This window comes from Meleagris gallopavo, chromosome 5 (genome assembly GCF_905368555.1).
Source record: "Meleagris gallopavo chromosome 5, MGAL_WU_HG_1.1, whole genome shotgun sequence".
NCBI lineage: Eukaryota > Metazoa > Chordata > Aves > Galliformes > Phasianidae > Meleagris > Meleagris gallopavo.
The window spans coordinates 3,454,832-3,472,894 of NC_139408.1; the positions used below are offsets into that span (position 1 = coordinate 3,454,832).

The following is an 18,063-nucleotide window of genomic DNA, read 5'->3' on the forward strand; positions in this document are numbered from 1 at the left end:
TCCTCTTGGTTTAATAAACACAGCAGTACATTTACAGCCCCTATTTATCCCACTTGTGGATCTTCTAGGATGTTTCCATGACAACATCACTCTAGTTCATCAAGACAATGAGCAGGAACCTGGTGAGTCCCTGACTCAGCATCTCATGGCTAGTAGCATACTGGTGAGAAGCGTGGGGCCCGTCACTGTTCTAGCTGCTCTTTGTGGCCTTTTGTTCACTTTGATGCTTCTAGCTTCTTCTGCTGGATTCAGGAGAATTACTGAACGGGGACTATTTTTAGAAGAAGATGTTTTTAATGTAGGATTTTTTGAATTTCACTGACTCCTGCAAGATGGACAAAAAGTATTATGTTTCAGTTAAGGAGTTTTGCTGCAGGAGCAAGAAAGGAAACAAATTCCAAGAGCAGCATTCCGTGATAGCCTTTCATTTTCTGTAGAGAATGCACACCAGCCCTTAGACTTATACATTTTTCCCAGGTTGTGTCATTGGCTGGCAGACTGATTCTCCTGCTCTTTCCTCCCTCATGCCTACTCCAAGAATCCTAATGGGAGGAGGAACAAGAGCCCAGTGACAGGGGCCTGTCCCACCCCACTTCTGTGCTGGAGAGAGCAGGCAATGCGGGACACTGGGTAACCAGCACAGCTCCTAGCTGAGACTCAGACATCATCTCTGTGTTGATAGCAGAATTGGTTTTGCAGCGTGTAGAACATGAGCCAACTATATTATAGAGCATCTAAAAAAAAAATCACAAGAAACTACAGCACTCCTTTTTATATAAAAGGATAAATAGAGCATTTTATTAACACTTTTTGCAGCAACAAAAGTGACACAGTCCACATCTTTTTCATTAAACACAGCAAAAGCTATGGTCACATTTTACATCACTTTGAGGCACAAAGCAAAATATTTTTTTCTTAAGGTTAAGGTATGATTTGCATAAAAAGAAAAGAAAAAAGAAGGAAAGAAAGAAAGTAAGAGTGAAAGAAAGAGTGGAAGAAAGAGTAGAAGGAAGGAAGGAAGGAAGGAAGGAAGGAAGGAAGGAAGGAAGGAACGAAGAAGGAAGGAAGGAAAGAAAGAAGGAAGGAACGAACGAAGAAGGAAGGAAGGAAGAAAGAAGGAAGGAAAGAAAGAAGGAAGGAACGAACGAAGAAGGAAGGAAGGAACAAAGAAGGAAGGAAGGAGGAAGGAAAGAAGGAAGAAGGAAAGGAAGGAAGGAAGGAAGGAAAGAAGGAAGGAACGGAAGAAGAAGGAAGGAAGGAAAGAAAGAAGGAAGGAAGGAAGGAAGGAAGGAAGGAAGGAAGGAAGGAAGGAAGGAAGGAAGGAAGGAAGGAAGGAAGGAAGGAAGGAAGGAAAAGGAGAATTAACAATCCTCAAGTTGTATATTGCGGTAGCAGGGTTTCCAATCACTAGCACGATACAATGAACAGACCAAGAATCCAGAATGGATTATTACATACAATAGTTATCATTTGATTGAATTAGGAAATGGATCATTGTTGTCATTTTAGAGTATTAAGAAGTGGTCTGGTGTTGCTAACTTCGATTTGGTTCAGTTTGGTTTAATCCCAACAACCTCAAATATATACAACAAGCTGAATGAAGGTTAATAGACTAGAAGATTATGCACTTTGTAATGCATTGCACTTATTGCTTGGTACACTAATGTTGCAGTCACTGTTGAGTTATGCTGAAAAGACAAGCGTGATGCTTGTTGGCTTCTTTCAACCCAACACTAGTTATTTGCCACTTTGGTTTATTGTGAGTTTATATTCAGTGTCCATTATTAATAGGTTTAATTGAAAGACAAATACAGGGTTTTTTTTTTATTATTATTTCAGGGATTTCTAAAATAGGAAGATTTTCTATAATTACAGTATTTTCAATAAACTTATATCTATGTATATAACTGTGGCACGATGTGTAAAAATATGAACACTATTAAGGGAAGCATAAGGGTTAAATTATTCTATGTTACTTCTATTGGTTTCAAAATATTCTGAAAAACAAATACATCCTTTTTCATAGGGCTTCTCTTTGGAATTTTTTTATAAGACTATATCTTTTTCTAGTTTATAGTGTGTCACTTTTTTCTCTTTAAAGACATGGGTACAAACTTGGAATATTCTGCAAAGAAAAGAGTAATAAAGCTTATTTTTTGATAAAGAGATTTGACAGTCTGCATGAACAGTCAGACTTTACATTACATTTTTTTTCTATTAGTTGATAAATGCAGGGAAGAACATGACAAGGCCTATAATTTCATAAGAATCCGTGCAGAATAGAAATAAGAATTTGTGCCCAAACATTCAGTATAAAACTCCTAAATAATTCCATTATTCATCACAGAGTAGCCTGCAGCATGTAATCACAATAAACATACAATATGCCCTATATGTTCTTTTAGGCTTGATACAATTACCATTAAAGGAACTGGATCAGTCCCCTGTAAATGCCTAGGACTCAACCTTCCTCCTTTAAGAAAGTTCTTGTCTTAGACTAAACATACAATTCCTACATTGCACTGAGTAAACGCGTGTATTTAACACAATCTCTTTCAATACAGTGTAACAAATATTTAAGTGCATTTTTAATGATCAAGTAATTTTGGCTTTCTAAAAAGAGCATTAGATGTGCCAACTTGGTTGCTTAGTTGTGCTTTACTCTGTACTTATGAGTTTTAGCTCTTGTATTCTGCAAGTATCTAATTGCCCCTATAGTTTTGACCAGTAAACCCTTAAAACTCTAATGTTTATTGAACAAATATAACCTAATGAATGTGATGAAGTCACAACTCATACAGATTGCACTTTAATGTTTTTTTTTTTTACAGTAAGACCTTCCTGCTTGATATGTGTTTACGTTTATACCACATTTTATTTCTGTATGCAAACAATCACAATGAATTTAATCACAAGCACTACAAAATATACCCAATATTTAGGTTTGTTATGAATAATCTCCTTCCTTGTAGTTGTATGAGTCTTGTACTTCCTGTTGTACAAATTCCTCTTTTTTCTCCCAACCATTAGGCCAGCCACCGTTGACCTGGGTTGTAGCACCATAGGACTTGGTGGTACCATAATTTACATAATTCTGAGTAATGTCCCCTGTCTCTTCAGCTAGTTCATCTTCATGAATGAAGCCACATTTCTCTTCACTTGTCTGCTCAGGGTCTGCCCACGGTTGTTTCTCTCCTGAAGCAAATATGCCATAGAATATAACACCTCCATAATGAACTAAAGCAGCAATGAGGAAGACATACTGCCACTCTTCACGTGTCTGTAAAGAAGAAATTTGCTAAATCAGACCAGTTCATACACTTATCTAACTCTTCTGAGCTGAAAGATTTAAACTAGTGGTTGAGGCTGCGATGGCAAAACTAAAGCATTTGCATATCCAATTTCCAATTAATTACGTACATCTTCCTTTGAAAACAACTACTCATTAGCATACAAAATCATTGACATCATGAGCAAATAGTGAGTGCCACATGCTTCAAATCTGCTCGTTCCTGGATGCTCTCTCCTAGAGTTCTCAGTCGGTAACACACATTCTGGGTAAGCTGTGTAATGAAAAGATCTTTTTCATGGAATGAGTTCTATTAAACTGGAAGATTTGAAAACTGCATTGCCACTTACCTTGTTCTTTGTCATTGCTCCCACAATTATAGGGCATACCATTCCAGACAAGGTCCCGACTCCATTAGAAATCCCCATTAATATGCTGGCATACCTTGGGGCAATGTCTAAATGGTTGACATTGAATCCTGCAATGCAAACGTCAGCAAACATTTGTACCATAACCAGAGCAATACTACAGTTCTGCAAAGTAGTGCAAAGTAATTCACTCGACAGTTTTACTTAGATGTATTTTGGCTACTTATATGCATTTATTTTTCTCCAAAAGGGTAACAGTGCTTAAACATCCTTATGGTTCCTCATTTTCTTTAAAAAAAAAAAAATCATAAAACGATACCAAATATATTTTTCTTCCCCAAACTGAAGTTCTAAAATATATCCCAATAGTAACTGTTTAGATAAACCAGAAGATATTTAGATAAAGTCTGTATTTTCAGATTGTCATTGGTGAGCTTTTCACACTGTCATTAACCTGTTGTTTCTTCTTCCATCCTGTGTCACTTCCATTTAGTACTGCCCACGTTCTTCTTTCACACTAGCAGAAGGCAGTTCTCTACTGTTTCTGAATGGTAGAGTAAAAAGAGGCTGTCTCTAAATGATTTATAATCACGCTTACAATCTTTGATTGTTTCCTTGCATTATCAATACCTCAATCTTGTTCAAATGTCTACGGTAACAATTTAAAATATCTTGAAAGACTTGGTTCTATATAAAGTGACTGAAGTTGTTGTCCCCAGAATAACCACTTCAGTAAGTGAAAGCAGAAGCTAGTCCCTTGGATATCAAAAGATAACAAAAAGAGGAAAGGAAGGTGTTTATAAATGCATAGTTTTTAGAAAATAAGACACTCTTCGTGTTTTATGAAAAAGCGTTGAATGATACGCAGAGGAAAAAATAGTAAAAGGTCAATATCTAAACAAAGACATGTACTTAAGTATTTGTGCATAAGATCAGTTCAGTTGTGCTATATGTTTAATTTTGAGAAAATCCTATGGTGAGCATGAGCACCTCATGCTCATGGGAAAAAAAGAAAAATTAATTTGCTGCACTGCATGTGGAAAAGATTGATTATTTCAACAACAAAAACGACAAGAAGAAAAGTAACGACGATACTGATTGTAGTTTGTAGTGATCACAAATAATATTTGGAATTCAGAGATTTGTTTTAAATTATTGTCAATGAATACAAATGAAATGTTATGTCTCTTAAGATAAAATAATGCATTAATAACAGCAGTATAATCTTACCTGATATGGCAAATCCGCTAAAGCCTACAGCAAGCACTAGGAATGAAATAGCCACTCCTTTACTGTGAGAATATCCCACCACAAGAAGAAGAGTTGCTTCCATACCAAAACCTTGGGAAATTGTAAAGAAAACCAGGCATCAAATTTAGCACGCTCTCATGTGTCACAGACTTTATGGTGGTAACATTTCTTAAGAGACAGATGCAAAACATTACCCTGGAACAGAATAGAATCAGGCATTTCTTTCCTCCCTAAAAAGCACGTGTTCTCACTTATGTCTGATAATCTATATTTTATTGTTTATTGTTGCTTCCTGCCACCTTTAAATTCAAAATAAAAACTGTAATTAGGCTGGAACTAATGAGAGTATACTCTCAGCCTGTGATGAACTTTAAAGCTCGCATCACTGCCATGATTCATTTCTGTAAGTTCAGCCTCTGAGAGACTAGATCTGGAATCTGGGTTCTCTTAGTGCAGAGGGCTCAGATACATGAGTGTCTAAGACTCATTTAGAAGCTATTTATAAGCAGATTAACCCAAAAGAGCTCACCTGCTCCTGTAATAGTTTAAGTGCTTTTAGAACTATCAAACATGTCTTTTGAAATTGGATGTAGGAACAGATGTGTTTATTTTAATGTATTAGCCACATCTACAACACACAAAAAAAACCCCGAAGTATTAGTCGTACATATGTAAAACCATGCAAATTTAATGTTTGCAGTACACTGTGTGCCTATTCAGTTTGTACAAGAAACTTTTCTAATGAGGTGGGAAGCCTTACCTCCACAGTTCATTATCTTTCTCACAGTGGTGGTGGAAAGAATTTGTTTGCTTCTTAAGAAGTCGGCAATTTGTCCCCCAATAGGAACAATAATTGTCATCACTAGATGTGGCACAGCAGATAAGATACCCACCTAAAATAATGATGAGAAATAATAGAGCCTAAATGGCAAGAAAACTGTCATTTTTCATTCTCAGAACCATTCAGACATTGTTTCTCTTTAATTTCAGACATTTTCAAACAAAGAATTTATTAAACTTAGTTTATTAAATGAGTAAAACTAATGATCATAAGTTGTTGTTCCTTCATAGAAGATAAAGAAGACAGAATGCAGAAGTTCTTGTGTATATTAGTGTGAACTTCCTATGTTCCAGTTTTTGGCCGTTACTCCTTGTACTGTCATTACATATCTCTGAAAACATTCTGGTCTTGTCTAATTGCCTCTCACACTTTCAGTGTTTATAAACATTGATCAGATTTCCTCTGTTTTCTCTTCTCTAGGCTGAACAGACCCAGGTCTGTCAGCTTTCTGTCCTGTGGGATATGCTCTAGACCCTTTGACATTGCTATTATTTCACACATAGGTGCTGGTAAATGGCTTAGTAGCCACGAAGGATAAGATCTGAAACCTACAAAGAACAACCACATGAAAATGCAGAACATTTGGGTTTTTTTTCTACCTATAAATACTACGAATGTGACTCTGATTCTTGCTTAGTGAAGATGAAGGGTTCGGCTTATTCTTACATACCTTGCTTATTTCAAATCCGAATACTTCCTCAAAGTAAGCAGGCTGACTGATAAGTAACAAGTAGAAAGTCCAGCTTCTACAGAAGTTTGCAACAATTATTGCATAGACTGGCATAGATGTAAAAAACTTTCTCCATGGAGTTTTGTATTTCTGAAACATAAAAAGGGGATACAGTCAATACTTTGATCAATAGCGAATATCTATCTCCCTTTTCTATTCCTACTTTTTACCTATTTTCTAGTAAGTTAATATATACACAATTCTATGTACTCGAATTTCCAGGACTTTAATTGTCCTAAAGTACATGCATCCATAATTGGATACTTTTAAATTTAATATAAAGACGTAAATAAAAATTACACAGTACACAAGTGGGGAAACTCAGTGATCCTTATCTGTACCACAGAATTCAGTTACAGATGCTGCTAGCTCTATAATGTAAACATGAATACACAATGCCCAAAAGTACATTTACTTAAAAGAAATCTCTATCTAAGGTGTCACTTTCATACTGCAAGTACATGTTTTCATCCACATCTTAATCATATATTTTAATATGTAGAACTTGATCTCCAAAATTTGACTTTAGTTTCTACCAAGACTCAGCTGTGAAGCTGTTTGGTCCATATATTTTGCTTTGTTTTATGACTCTTTTTAAATGAATTGTATAATGAAAAAAAGATGACAGATGGGCAGAACTACAGTCCTGCTGAGTGGCAACACCTCTCTGTAAGCTCGGGGTTTGGTCCATCTGTGTTGATTCAAGTGCAGGATCCAGATCCCAGTGAGTGTCTGAAAATTGCCTGAATACTGAATTTTCTTCAAAAAAGTCCAACCCACTGGATAGAATCGTAGAATGGCCTGAGTTGAAAAGGACCACAATGATTATTGAGTTTCAACCCTCCTCCTATATGCAGGGTTGCCAACCAGCAGACCAGGCTGCCCAGAGCCACATCCAGCCTGGCCTTGAATGCATCAGGGATGGGGCATCCACAACCTCCTTGGGCAACCCGTTCCAGTGCTTTATCACCCTCTGTGTGAAAAACTTCCTCCTAATATCTAACCTAAACCTCCCTGTCTCGGTTTAAGACCATTCCCCCTTGACTTATCACTATCCACCCTCATAAACAGCCATTCCCTCTCCTCTTTATATGCTTCCTTCAAGTACTGGAAGGCCACATTGAGGTCTCCCCAGATTCTTCTCTTCTCCAAGCCAAACAAGCCCAGTTCCCTCAACCTTTCCTCATAGGAGAAGTGCTCCAGCCCTCTGATCATCTTAGTGCCCTCCTCTGGACCCGCTCCGAGAGCTCCACGTCCTTCCTGTACTGGGGGCCCCAGGCCTGGACGCAGCACTGCAGATGGGGCCTCACAAGAGCCGAGTAGAGGGGGACGATCACCTCCCTCTCCCTGCTGGCCACCCCTTTTTTAATGCAGCCCAGAACACAGTTGGCCTTCCGGGCTGCAAGCACACACTGCTGGCTCATGCCCAGCTTCTCGTCCACCAGGACCCCCAACTCCTTCTCCGCAGGGCTGCTCTCAAAGGGTTCTTTGCCCAGTTTGTGTGAATACCTGGGATTGCCCCGACCCAAGTGCAGCACCCTGCACTTGGCCTTGTTGAACCGTATCAGGTTTTCACGGCCTCACTTCTCCAGCCTGTCCAGGTCCCTCTGGATGGCTTCCCTTCCTTCCAATGTATCGACGGCACCGCTCAGCTTGGTGTCATCTGCAGGCTTGCTGAAGATGCACTCGATGCCATCGTCTGTGTCATTGATGGAGATGCTGAAGAGCACCGGTCCCCAGACCGACCCCTGAGGGGCACTGCTTGTGACTGGCCTCCACCTTGACACAGAACCACTGATCACAACCCTTTGCCTGCATCCAGCCAGCCAATTCCTAATCCACTGAACCATCCTTCAGATCCATATCTCTCCAGTTTGGCGAGAAGGATGTGTTGAGGGACCATGTCAAAGGCTTTGTAGAAGTCCAGGTAGATGACACCCACCACCCCTTCCCCATCCACCCAAGCCGTCACTCCATCATAGAAGGCCACCAGATTGGTCAGGCACAATCTGTCCTTGGTGAAGCTGTGCTGACTGTCTCGAATCACTTCTAAGCTTCTAGGAGCTTCTGCTCCATGATCTTCCCAAGCACAGAGGTGAGACTCCCCAGCCTGTAGTTCCCTGGGTCTGTCTTTCTCCCTTTCTTAAAAATAGGAGTAATACTTCCCTTTTTCCACTCACTGGGTACTTCACCAGACAACCATGATTTTTCAAATATGATGGAGAGCAACTCAGCAACCACATCAGCCATCTCTTTCAGAACCCCAGGATGGATATTATCCTGCCCCACGCACTTATATACATTCAATTGCATGAGGAGGACTTAGATTTGTTCTACTGTGAGACAGAAACCACTCCCCACATCCTCACCTAGAGGCTCAGGGTCCTGGCAGACACGGGAAGCCTGATCATCCGTGAAGACTGAGGCGAAGCACTCATTGAGTGCCTCAGCTTTTTCTATGTCTGAGGAAGCCAGCTCACTGTTACCTTTCATCAGAGGGGGAACACTCTCCTTGGCCTGTCTCCTCCTGCCTATGTACCTTCAGAACCCCTACTTGATGTCTTTCACATCCCTTGCCAAGTTCAGCTCCATCTGCCCCTTAGCTTTCCTAATCCTATCTCTACACGCATGGACAACAGCCCTGAATTCCTCCCAAGATATACAACCCTGCTTCCACTTTCTGTATATTTCCTTCTTTTCCCTCAGTTTAAGCTGCAGGTCCTTATACAGCCACAGTGGTTGCCTGCCTTCCCTGCTTGACTTCTGGGGGATGGAGAGCCATTGCACTCTCAGAAGAACGTCCCTAAAGATCTGCTAGCTCCTTACATATGCCATTTGTATACTTATCAAATTATACTTAAGAACATCTTGAGAACATTTTCATATGTAAACTATGCATAAAAAAATATTGCCAGTATTTCTAATTCCCTGTTTAATCTAGGTTAAAGTTTTTTTTCTTAGAGGAAATTCCTGAGGTTTGATAGCATGTCTCCAGCAGTTACCTCTGTAATGGGGGATGTTCTTATGAATCTACTAGAATGTTCTATTTCAGCTGGCAGTCTTTCTTGAAAAGCAAATACAGAGTGGACAGGATTTGCTATTTCTGGTGTCTTGAGTTCCTTAAGGTGGTACTTTTCCTCTAGTTTACGAAGATGAACACAATTCAGAAGGGATAAATTAGGAAGGAAAGGAAATGAGCCACTTGAACTGAAGGTAGCATGAAAATCTCAATAAGCTTTCAATTCCAAATGTAATTCTCGCTTTAGCTCTAGCTCTTTTTAAAAATGTATTTTGGAGTAGAGAAAGACCAGACAGGAATTCCAAGCCTGATCCTCTAGCACCTCTGTTCTTTTCATGCAGAAGCACTATTCACCAAGAAACCCTTCAGCAGATTTCAGATCATCCACCGGAAATGTTCAATTGCTGTCTGTCTTAAAATATCCAACATACTACTACTTTTATGTTGATTCATTTTGGTTTTATTTGTTTGGTTTTTATTGTTCCTATCTCATAGGACATAAGTGTATGAATATTCTTACTTCCATTGCACCTAGTAGGTTGGCACTCTCTCCAATGCTTTCTTCTATGTATCGCCTTTCTTCATCTGTGATTGTAGGATGCTTTGCAGGACTCTCGTATGAAACCAAAAGCCAAAACATGTACCAGACTATACCAAAGCTCCCTTTGGAATGGAGAAAAAGGCTTTCAAAAGAAATGCACAGTAAAGTAGCAAAAAAGAAAATATGTGGATAATTGTAACAAATTTAAATGGCAAATGTTGTTAATGCTTCTCTACCAGATCATTGTAAGAGCCAAATCCTGTAGAAAAAATTTCTGTAAAATGCGTGCAGAGCTGTACCACCATGAAGAACTCTGTTTCATTTACAGAGTGACTTCACTGTACATGAATATCATTTATACTCTAACATTAACTTGTACTATGCAATGATACAGCTCCCCTTTTATGTTACACGGTCCATTCAGCTTTAAGCTGCTATTGTTTGATTACTGCACTACACCTTTTTTTTTTTACCTTCAAAGGACAAAATTGTGGCACTGTTTTCAACATAGTCACATACCCCCTGAGTAGTTTAATAATTTTCTGTGGCAATTCCCCTTAATTCACATCAATTTACAGTGCAGATTGAACACCCTTGGGCCATTTTTTTTCTATCAGTGCAATTTAATGTAGCAGAACTACTGTGGGTAGAGGGGTGTACTCTAAAGTTACAGGTCTGTAAGAGTGATGTTACCTCTGAGAATCTGGGTTTCTATAGATTTCCATAGCAGGCTGCACTACTACTAGAAGTGATGGTTTTTCCAGTCTTGTTTGATAATGTTGCTCTCCTTTAAATTCAGTTCTTTTATTTTCTTTTTCTCAAGACTGTATTTTTAGATTATGGAGACATTCCTTTTTTGGAGGGGCCTCTTCATGGTAACTTTTACATCTCTACATGGGGTAGAGTAAGGTCATGCAATACTGGAGTGAGATGAGAAGTGCATACCATACACATAGAACACCGAAGACCACCCCGTATATTGCACTAGAATCCCAGCTAAAGGCATTGCAATAACAGCTCCTGCATAGGAACCTACAAAACAAGATGTATATGGATGAAAAAGTGAGGAAATTAAGTCTCAAAGTACTTCTAGGTTACAAATGAAAGAGAGACAAAAATGGAAAGTTACTTACCACAAAAGGAAGTGGTTGCTAACCTACTTCTTTCTAATGGGGGGGCCCACTTGCTCCAAATACCATGGCAGGCAGGGTAGGTGACCCCCTGGGGAATGGGTATGCCACAAGTTAGCTGATGCTGATCAATCAAGCAGTTCATTTTTCTTTTTTGCATGAATATTTGGTTTAACGCTGCTACAAACAAGGTAGTGAGAATGCTTTACTTTCCTACAGCAAAGTCTGAGCGCAGCCACAGGAAAACTTCAGTTTCTATTAAAGTTGCAGTGGGTTTTGTTCATCACTCCTGATTCATTTCAGAAGGCTAATGGTGTAGATAAAAAACATAAATATTCTTTTTTACTCTACCTCCCAGTTCCCAGGGCAGAATAGTGAAGAAAAAGAGAATATAAATGCACAAGTATCAGAATCAAAGGAGGGACAAAAATACAGATTCTCTAGAGTCTTTCTAATGCTGGGCTCAGTTCTGCAACCCAGAGTTTTGTGGCCTTCTAACATTTTTTGATGACCTTCCAACATTCCAAATATAATTTAGCAAATAGAGTTGTCTTTTCCATTGCTCTAAAACAATCAAATAAGATCAACAAGAGTTACAAAAATATAATGTCAGAAGTTATTCACTATCTTTTAATGAACCTTTTCGAGCTCTTAAAGAATTGGGTGGTGTTTTTTGTTTGATTTAAAAGGAGTTACCTTTTATGTCTTTCTTCAAAACCACCCTTTAAGTCACAATGGGAAAACTGCAAGGAAATCACTGCATCTTACAGGGTTGAAATTTTAGAAAACGTAATATGAAATATGCTGTGCTTTTTCCTAGAATTTGTGCTTGAGAATTACTGCGATGTCTGCATATACGGCCACTTTTCTCTTTATTTGATATTTTATTCCGTCTGATAAAGTAGGAAAATGTTGAGTTTATCACTCTCATGTTACAAAAAGCTCTTCAGATGCTTTCTTTCATTTTCAAAGATTTTATAACCAATTTAATGTGCACTTCAGTTTTTGTTACTTAAGATCACATCTTTTTAAGACTGCCACGATGCATTGTAATCCTTCTTCAAACAGTACTGCTTGAGCAGCTTAAATTTACCATTCCTTTCAGCAATATCACAGTAATTACTGATGAAAGAGCTATTTTATTTTGTAGTTAAGCACTTGCATCAGTTTTTTTCCTTCATGGTCAAGCACAACTATGTCCAAGCAAAGTACTTTTCATGATTGTTTCAATATTTATACACTTATAGCTCAAGAACTTGAGTGGAAGCCTTCTAACTTCCAGGCATATCCTGTACCTTGTTTTTGAGTCTTAATAAACAATAAAGTGCATAAAATAAAGTGAACTTGCACAGCCCTTAGGGAGAAAGAAGCAGGAATCTCATGCCTAAAGTCTGAAATAAATTTAGAGGACAGGCTCATTCTTTTCTCCTCTTCAATCACTGTAGAACTCAAATTGATTTTATCAAGAATACGATCAGAGAAGCTATGAGAGGTCAGAGTCTGTGTGAGAATCTTCATTCATTATTTCAGATTTAGTTTGCAGTGCTGGACAGCAAATAACTACTTGAGAATAACAGCAGTGCAAGGCCTGTGCAGAACAGGATTTCAGTAAAACTTCAGTGTGAGTTCTTGCTGGCTTCTCAGCAAGGGGAAGCTTTGTGTAACTTTATAGGTATAGGAAAATCAAATTGCTGTAATTGTGACACTGTACCAAAATATCAGGAGTAAATTGAAAACTTTTTTCCTCGTCAAATGAGATGATTGCTGTTTAAATGCTAATAGTCATTTGCCGGTAATTTTATTTTTTCATACCTCCACAAGGCCCTGCAGGATCCTGACAAAGATGACACACCCGTAATGCACCCTGGCTGCAGATGGTATCAACATGTTGAGGGAGGATGTCAGCAGTATAGCAGCACCAAATACTCTGCAAGGGTGGAAAAAAAAAAAGAAGTAAATGAAGTAATTTCAGCAATGTTGCGGAAGACTTACTCCACAGATGTTCACATACCAATAGAAAGAAGTTTAAATGTATGAAATTTACATAGGGAATATGCTAACTGCTGGGCAGGATTAGCATCTACTTTCGTTTAGTGTTGTAGTCTGTGTGATAACACTCAGACCAAGCACAGACATGCAGATATCTATCAATGTCCTGAGTAAATACATCTTGTGTAATCACACCTGTATCTTACTCTTCATACAGCTCCACTCTTCCCCAATTTTTACTTTTCTTTCAACCAAACTGAATTCAATTCTCTCATATCTGGAGAAATTAGAAATTAGAACTCCAAATGTGTTGTTAAAACAGGTAGCTGGGCAGAAGAGAAACTCTCATAGGTGCTTTAATCATAAGAAAGTGGCAGCACGTGTTCACTACTTCTAAAGTAGAATCCCCTCTTACAAATGCCAAAGCAGCAGGAAGAATTTCAAACAGAGATGTGATGTTCTTAAACACAGGAGCATTTTCCATAGGGAATGAATTATCCTTTCTGTTGTTTTTTTCTAGGGGCCACTTACTCATAGATTCTGACTTTGACAGCTTCCCAGCAATTGTGTTATTTAAAGTACATTAAGAAGTACATGCATGAAATGAACCATCATTTTAAAAAAATCCATTTTTAACTGTCCATTTTCTTTGTACAAAGTCATGTAGTGCTGAGAAAAATCCTGGGTGTATGTTAACATCATGGTATCTGATGTGGAACTGATTTGACAGAGCCCTTTAACTTTGGCATGTGTGCTGTAAGTTAGTGAGAAATGGACCTCAGATTAAGGCAGGAAGAAGTTGAGATAAGTTTCTAGAGGAAAACTCGTTTTGAATAAATATATATATTTATATATATTTTTTTTTTTTGTATTATCTGTTTAAAACTACAGCCTAATGCAAGCACTTAAATAGCAAGTTGAATATATTCCACGTATAAAAGTTTGACAAGAAATGACAGCCATGCAGAGAAATACTGCTTGGCACTTAGAGGAAGCTTCATTAAACAGCTTCAAATCTGATCTTCCGACTGTGCTCCCTGCACTTTGTATCTGATGGCAGGCACAACTTAGCTCTGTGTGCAGCTTCCTCCTGCCTTCATTTGGCAGCATGAGCAGAGCATTTGCTGGGCCTGACTGGTGTATGTGTTTGTGTCAGCAGGTTTGGCCTGACTTTGGTCATTATTCTTAATTTTTGTCTGTTAGCTGTTCTTTTGTAGCTTTGTGTCAGTGCATAGCCTTGCTACAGCTAGTATTAATCAGCACAGCCCTTTTTAAGTCACTGCTCCTAGCAAAATCATGATAAGATAGAACATAAATTGTTCTCTTTATGAGATCTTCAAAATTGTTATGTAACTGTTTATTCAAGGAAATTTAGTATCGTTTTTTATTTCTATATCTGGAATCTGCTTCTGTTTGCCACAGTTGAAAGCCGTGTTTCCTAGAATTTCTTTGTTCTCATGTTCACTATATGTAGCTGTTTCCTTGAATCTGTTCCTTCCAGAAACTAAAGTAAAATGCAATTCAGAGAATGATCTGAGGCATACATCTTCCAAACAAAAAATCTTGCCTGTATTTAGACACACAAGTACTAATGAACATTCAGTTACCCTGAGGATCAGATAACAGAAGAACTCAACAATGTTACTTGAGCGTCAGCTCTCTCTCAGAGCCATGATTTATCAAAGTCTTTCTCAAAAACAGATCCGCAATTTTTCTTCCAAATAGCTATGGAATTGAGGTTAGAATAAATAAGAGTTAAATTTATGATTCTTGGCAGAAATGTCTCTCTAATTTGCATTCGAGAAAAAAAAAAAATAGAAACTACAATTTTAGTTCCTGTCTACTGTAGAGAGCCTATTTCCTCTGTAACTCCCAGTCAATGGTAAATGCATCTTTCATTTGGTTTGCATTTCTTTGCATTTCTCAGTGCACGCTCATAAATAACATTAGTCTTTTGCCCTTCTTACATTTATTTCCACCCTTCCCCCCCCCCATTATAACTAAATCCTTCTTCCTAATAAAGTATTGTTATATGCTTCTGCTTTTTGATACAGATTTCCTGTATGTTTTAAATATCTCAGCTAACTATATTTATAATGATTTCTGGCAAATAAGAATGCATTTCTAAGGAATTTTACTCTCCCACACACCGAGCCCCTGAATTGTTGTATTATTTCAGTTCTTACCATTTTGTTGCCTTTATTAATCTACTGATTTTATGACTTGTTTACATTTTCTCCTCATCCTAACTATTCATTCATCTGCATAAATCTGATGAAAAAGGTCAGACAGATTACAGATATGTTAAGCCATGTTTTTCTGTAGGATCCCCGTGTTTCCATAACAAACAGACATGTGTTGTTCCATAATTGTACTTACTGCAATTGAAAATGATTACGTTTATTTCTGAACAAACATGATTCTCTTTGAAATGAGACTTGGCATGCAAAGGGACAAATATTCCTTCCTATCCAACACTGCACTGCTTTTTTTATACATGTATGTATCTGTCCTCTTAATATTCTGATATCATCTTGAACAGATCAACAGACACTCAGTGGATACACGGTCTTAAGCTACCATGCCTTCCTGTGCATTCCTTTGGCCATGGCTTCTGCAGCAGCATGGACTTGTGCTGAAGGCTTTATATGTCAGGTACAAATACCACCAGACTTCAACGTTCCTTAGAGAGGAAGCCAGATCCTGCTGTATTGTACTGAGACCAGCTGAGGAATTGCAAGTAGCTGTGCTGTTGAATTTTCATTCAGAGGTGTCCATAAGCATTTGTTTCATGCTGGGCATGTTCTAAAAACCACAAGACATATCTAAATTCCATGGCATAAATTAAGAGCTTTAGTAGATTTAAGGTAAAATCTGGGAAAAACTGCAGCAAATTACAGAGATGGAGCAGCCAATGACAATGCCATTATTCTCTGCCTTGGCGTTAGGAGGGAACTAAACTGTTGTGATATCCCTTCAACAATGCCTGGATAGGAGGGAAAATTTCTTTCTGACCCCAAAACAGCAACTGGTTTAAATATATAGAAGAATTTAACCATACACAAAGGACAAATTAATAAACATGGTAGTAGTGTGTGAGGGAGGAGGTAAAAATGTAAATCCTAGCCCACAAAAGTGACTAGAATCCTTGAAAGAAAGAATTATGCTTTGCTTATCTGTTTCCATTTCTAGACTCAGTAGATTCAGTCCCAAAAGACAGGATCTAACATTGAACCTCAGTGTTTTACTGACAAAAGCATAATACAGAGGTTGTGAGCTGGGACTTGGTCCTTCTGTAATACAAGGAGTAATAACAGCAAAATCATATTTGACTAAGAGACATTCGGGATGGGAACAGAGGAAGGAAATGACTCTGACAAGTCAGGAGAAATACTTAGAATGGAATGAAGTTGTGGGAAGAATTAATCTTTTTGATTTTCAAGCCAGTTGGCTCGTTTTTCTCTTCGGGGAAAAACTAAAGAGAAAGAAATGCACTTATTTTCACTTCTGGATTTCTAATCTCTGTGAAGTCTCACTATTCACATCTGCTTTTTTCATGCAATTCATATTACATGAGCATTCTGCATGGAAGCGCATTATAGATTTGGTTACTTGGTTGAAAGAAGTGTCAGCTTATAAACTGAACTGAGAACAGTGGGAATACAGATGCTTGCCAAATGCTGAACACCAGATGGGTGACATATTGGGTTACGCATATGATATCTGAAATTAAGGAGTCCTGGTTGGAAGCATCCCTTTACCCAAAGGACTGGCAGTGAAAATTGCTCCAATGACTCCATAAACCTAGAACTCTTTTCCCATGCGCATGGAAGGACTCATTCCCCAGCTGTCAGAATCTAGTGCATTTCATTGATGTCATTCTTTAATGTCACTGAAGATTTAACATTATCTATGTCTCCTTATTCTCAGATAATTGTGGTCTACTTTCATTAAAAATAAACTGTTAGACAAAATAATATGTCAAATCTAAAGCATATGCAGTACCTTAACTGCTGTTCATCTTGTAAATAAGGAAAAAGAGATAGCTGTATATGTTCAAAATAGTAAATTTAGCTATGTATTTCAAGAAGAAAGTGCTTTAAGATGCTTAAATATATGCATTATGAATGAGTTATGAATGTCATGTCATTGAAATCCAAAATAATTAAAGAATAGTAAATGCTGGTCACCTAAAACTAGAAAACAAGATGGTGTATGCTTGGATGGAATGAAATTGGGAGCTATGAATGCATAGAAGGTGTCACATCAGATTTTGTTATAAACTAAACAAGTTTTCAGTGACTTTACTAGAACAACCATCAAGAACAGTAACTGAATATATTTCACCTCCAAAAAGTCAATGATCATCATTTCACCTAAAGCCTCTCTGTGGAATAAGAAAGTTTTTTTGTTGTTGTTGTCATGATTTCTTAGGAAATCTTGAAGAAGTACAACATTCCATAGTGCTACGGTAAATTAAATCAGTTGTTCTGATTGAAAAGAGGAACTTGTGGAAAATAAAGCCCATATTCATTTCTGTGACACATGACCTCTCTACTTCACAATTTTACAGTAATACTGATCACAATATAAGGACTTGATTTTAATTTGGTAAATTATTAGTATTGAACATTTTGTACAAGTTATTATCTTCTCTTTTAATGCTGTCTGAACTTTTTTAGTGGTTCAATTAATTGCTTTTAGCACCTTGAGAATATTTCTTTGCATGGGTATGCACAGTGCGGTGCCTTTTTTGTCATCATCATGGATGAATTACTATGATCACCAGTATTTAATGACTCTTCATTGATGTGAATGCTTTCCCATTTTTTCCCACAGTCCTACAACAGTTAAGCCAGTAGTAACTGAGCACAAGTCTTGCATATAGGCAGTTCTTCATACAAA

The 18,063-nt window shown here is 37.9% G+C and overlaps 1 protein-coding gene across 1 annotated transcript in view; it reads right to left on the reverse strand.

The window, feature by feature from the left end:
- Positions 1 to 1,221: 1,221 nt before the first annotated feature.
- SLC17A6 (solute carrier family 17 member 6) overlaps positions 1,222 to 18,063 on the reverse strand; it is a 31,295-nt gene continuing 14,453 nt past the window's right edge. The window contains exons 4-12 of the mRNA XM_003206097.5: positions 12,982 to 13,096; positions 11,173 to 11,260; positions 10,985 to 11,071; positions 10,019 to 10,161; positions 6,420 to 6,569; positions 5,669 to 5,801; positions 4,888 to 4,998; positions 3,640 to 3,767; positions 1,222 to 3,280 (exon numbers count right to left, since the gene is read on the reverse strand). Coding sequence (XP_003206145.2) covers positions 2,948 to 3,280; positions 3,640 to 3,767; positions 4,888 to 4,998; positions 5,669 to 5,801; positions 6,420 to 6,569; positions 10,019 to 10,161; positions 10,985 to 11,071; positions 11,173 to 11,260; positions 12,982 to 13,096 — 1,288 coding nt within the window. The 3' untranslated portion in view covers positions 1,222 to 2,947. The remainder of the gene's footprint in view (positions 3,281 to 3,639; positions 3,768 to 4,887; positions 4,999 to 5,668; positions 5,802 to 6,419; positions 6,570 to 10,018; positions 10,162 to 10,984; positions 11,072 to 11,172; positions 11,261 to 12,981; positions 13,097 to 18,063) is intronic.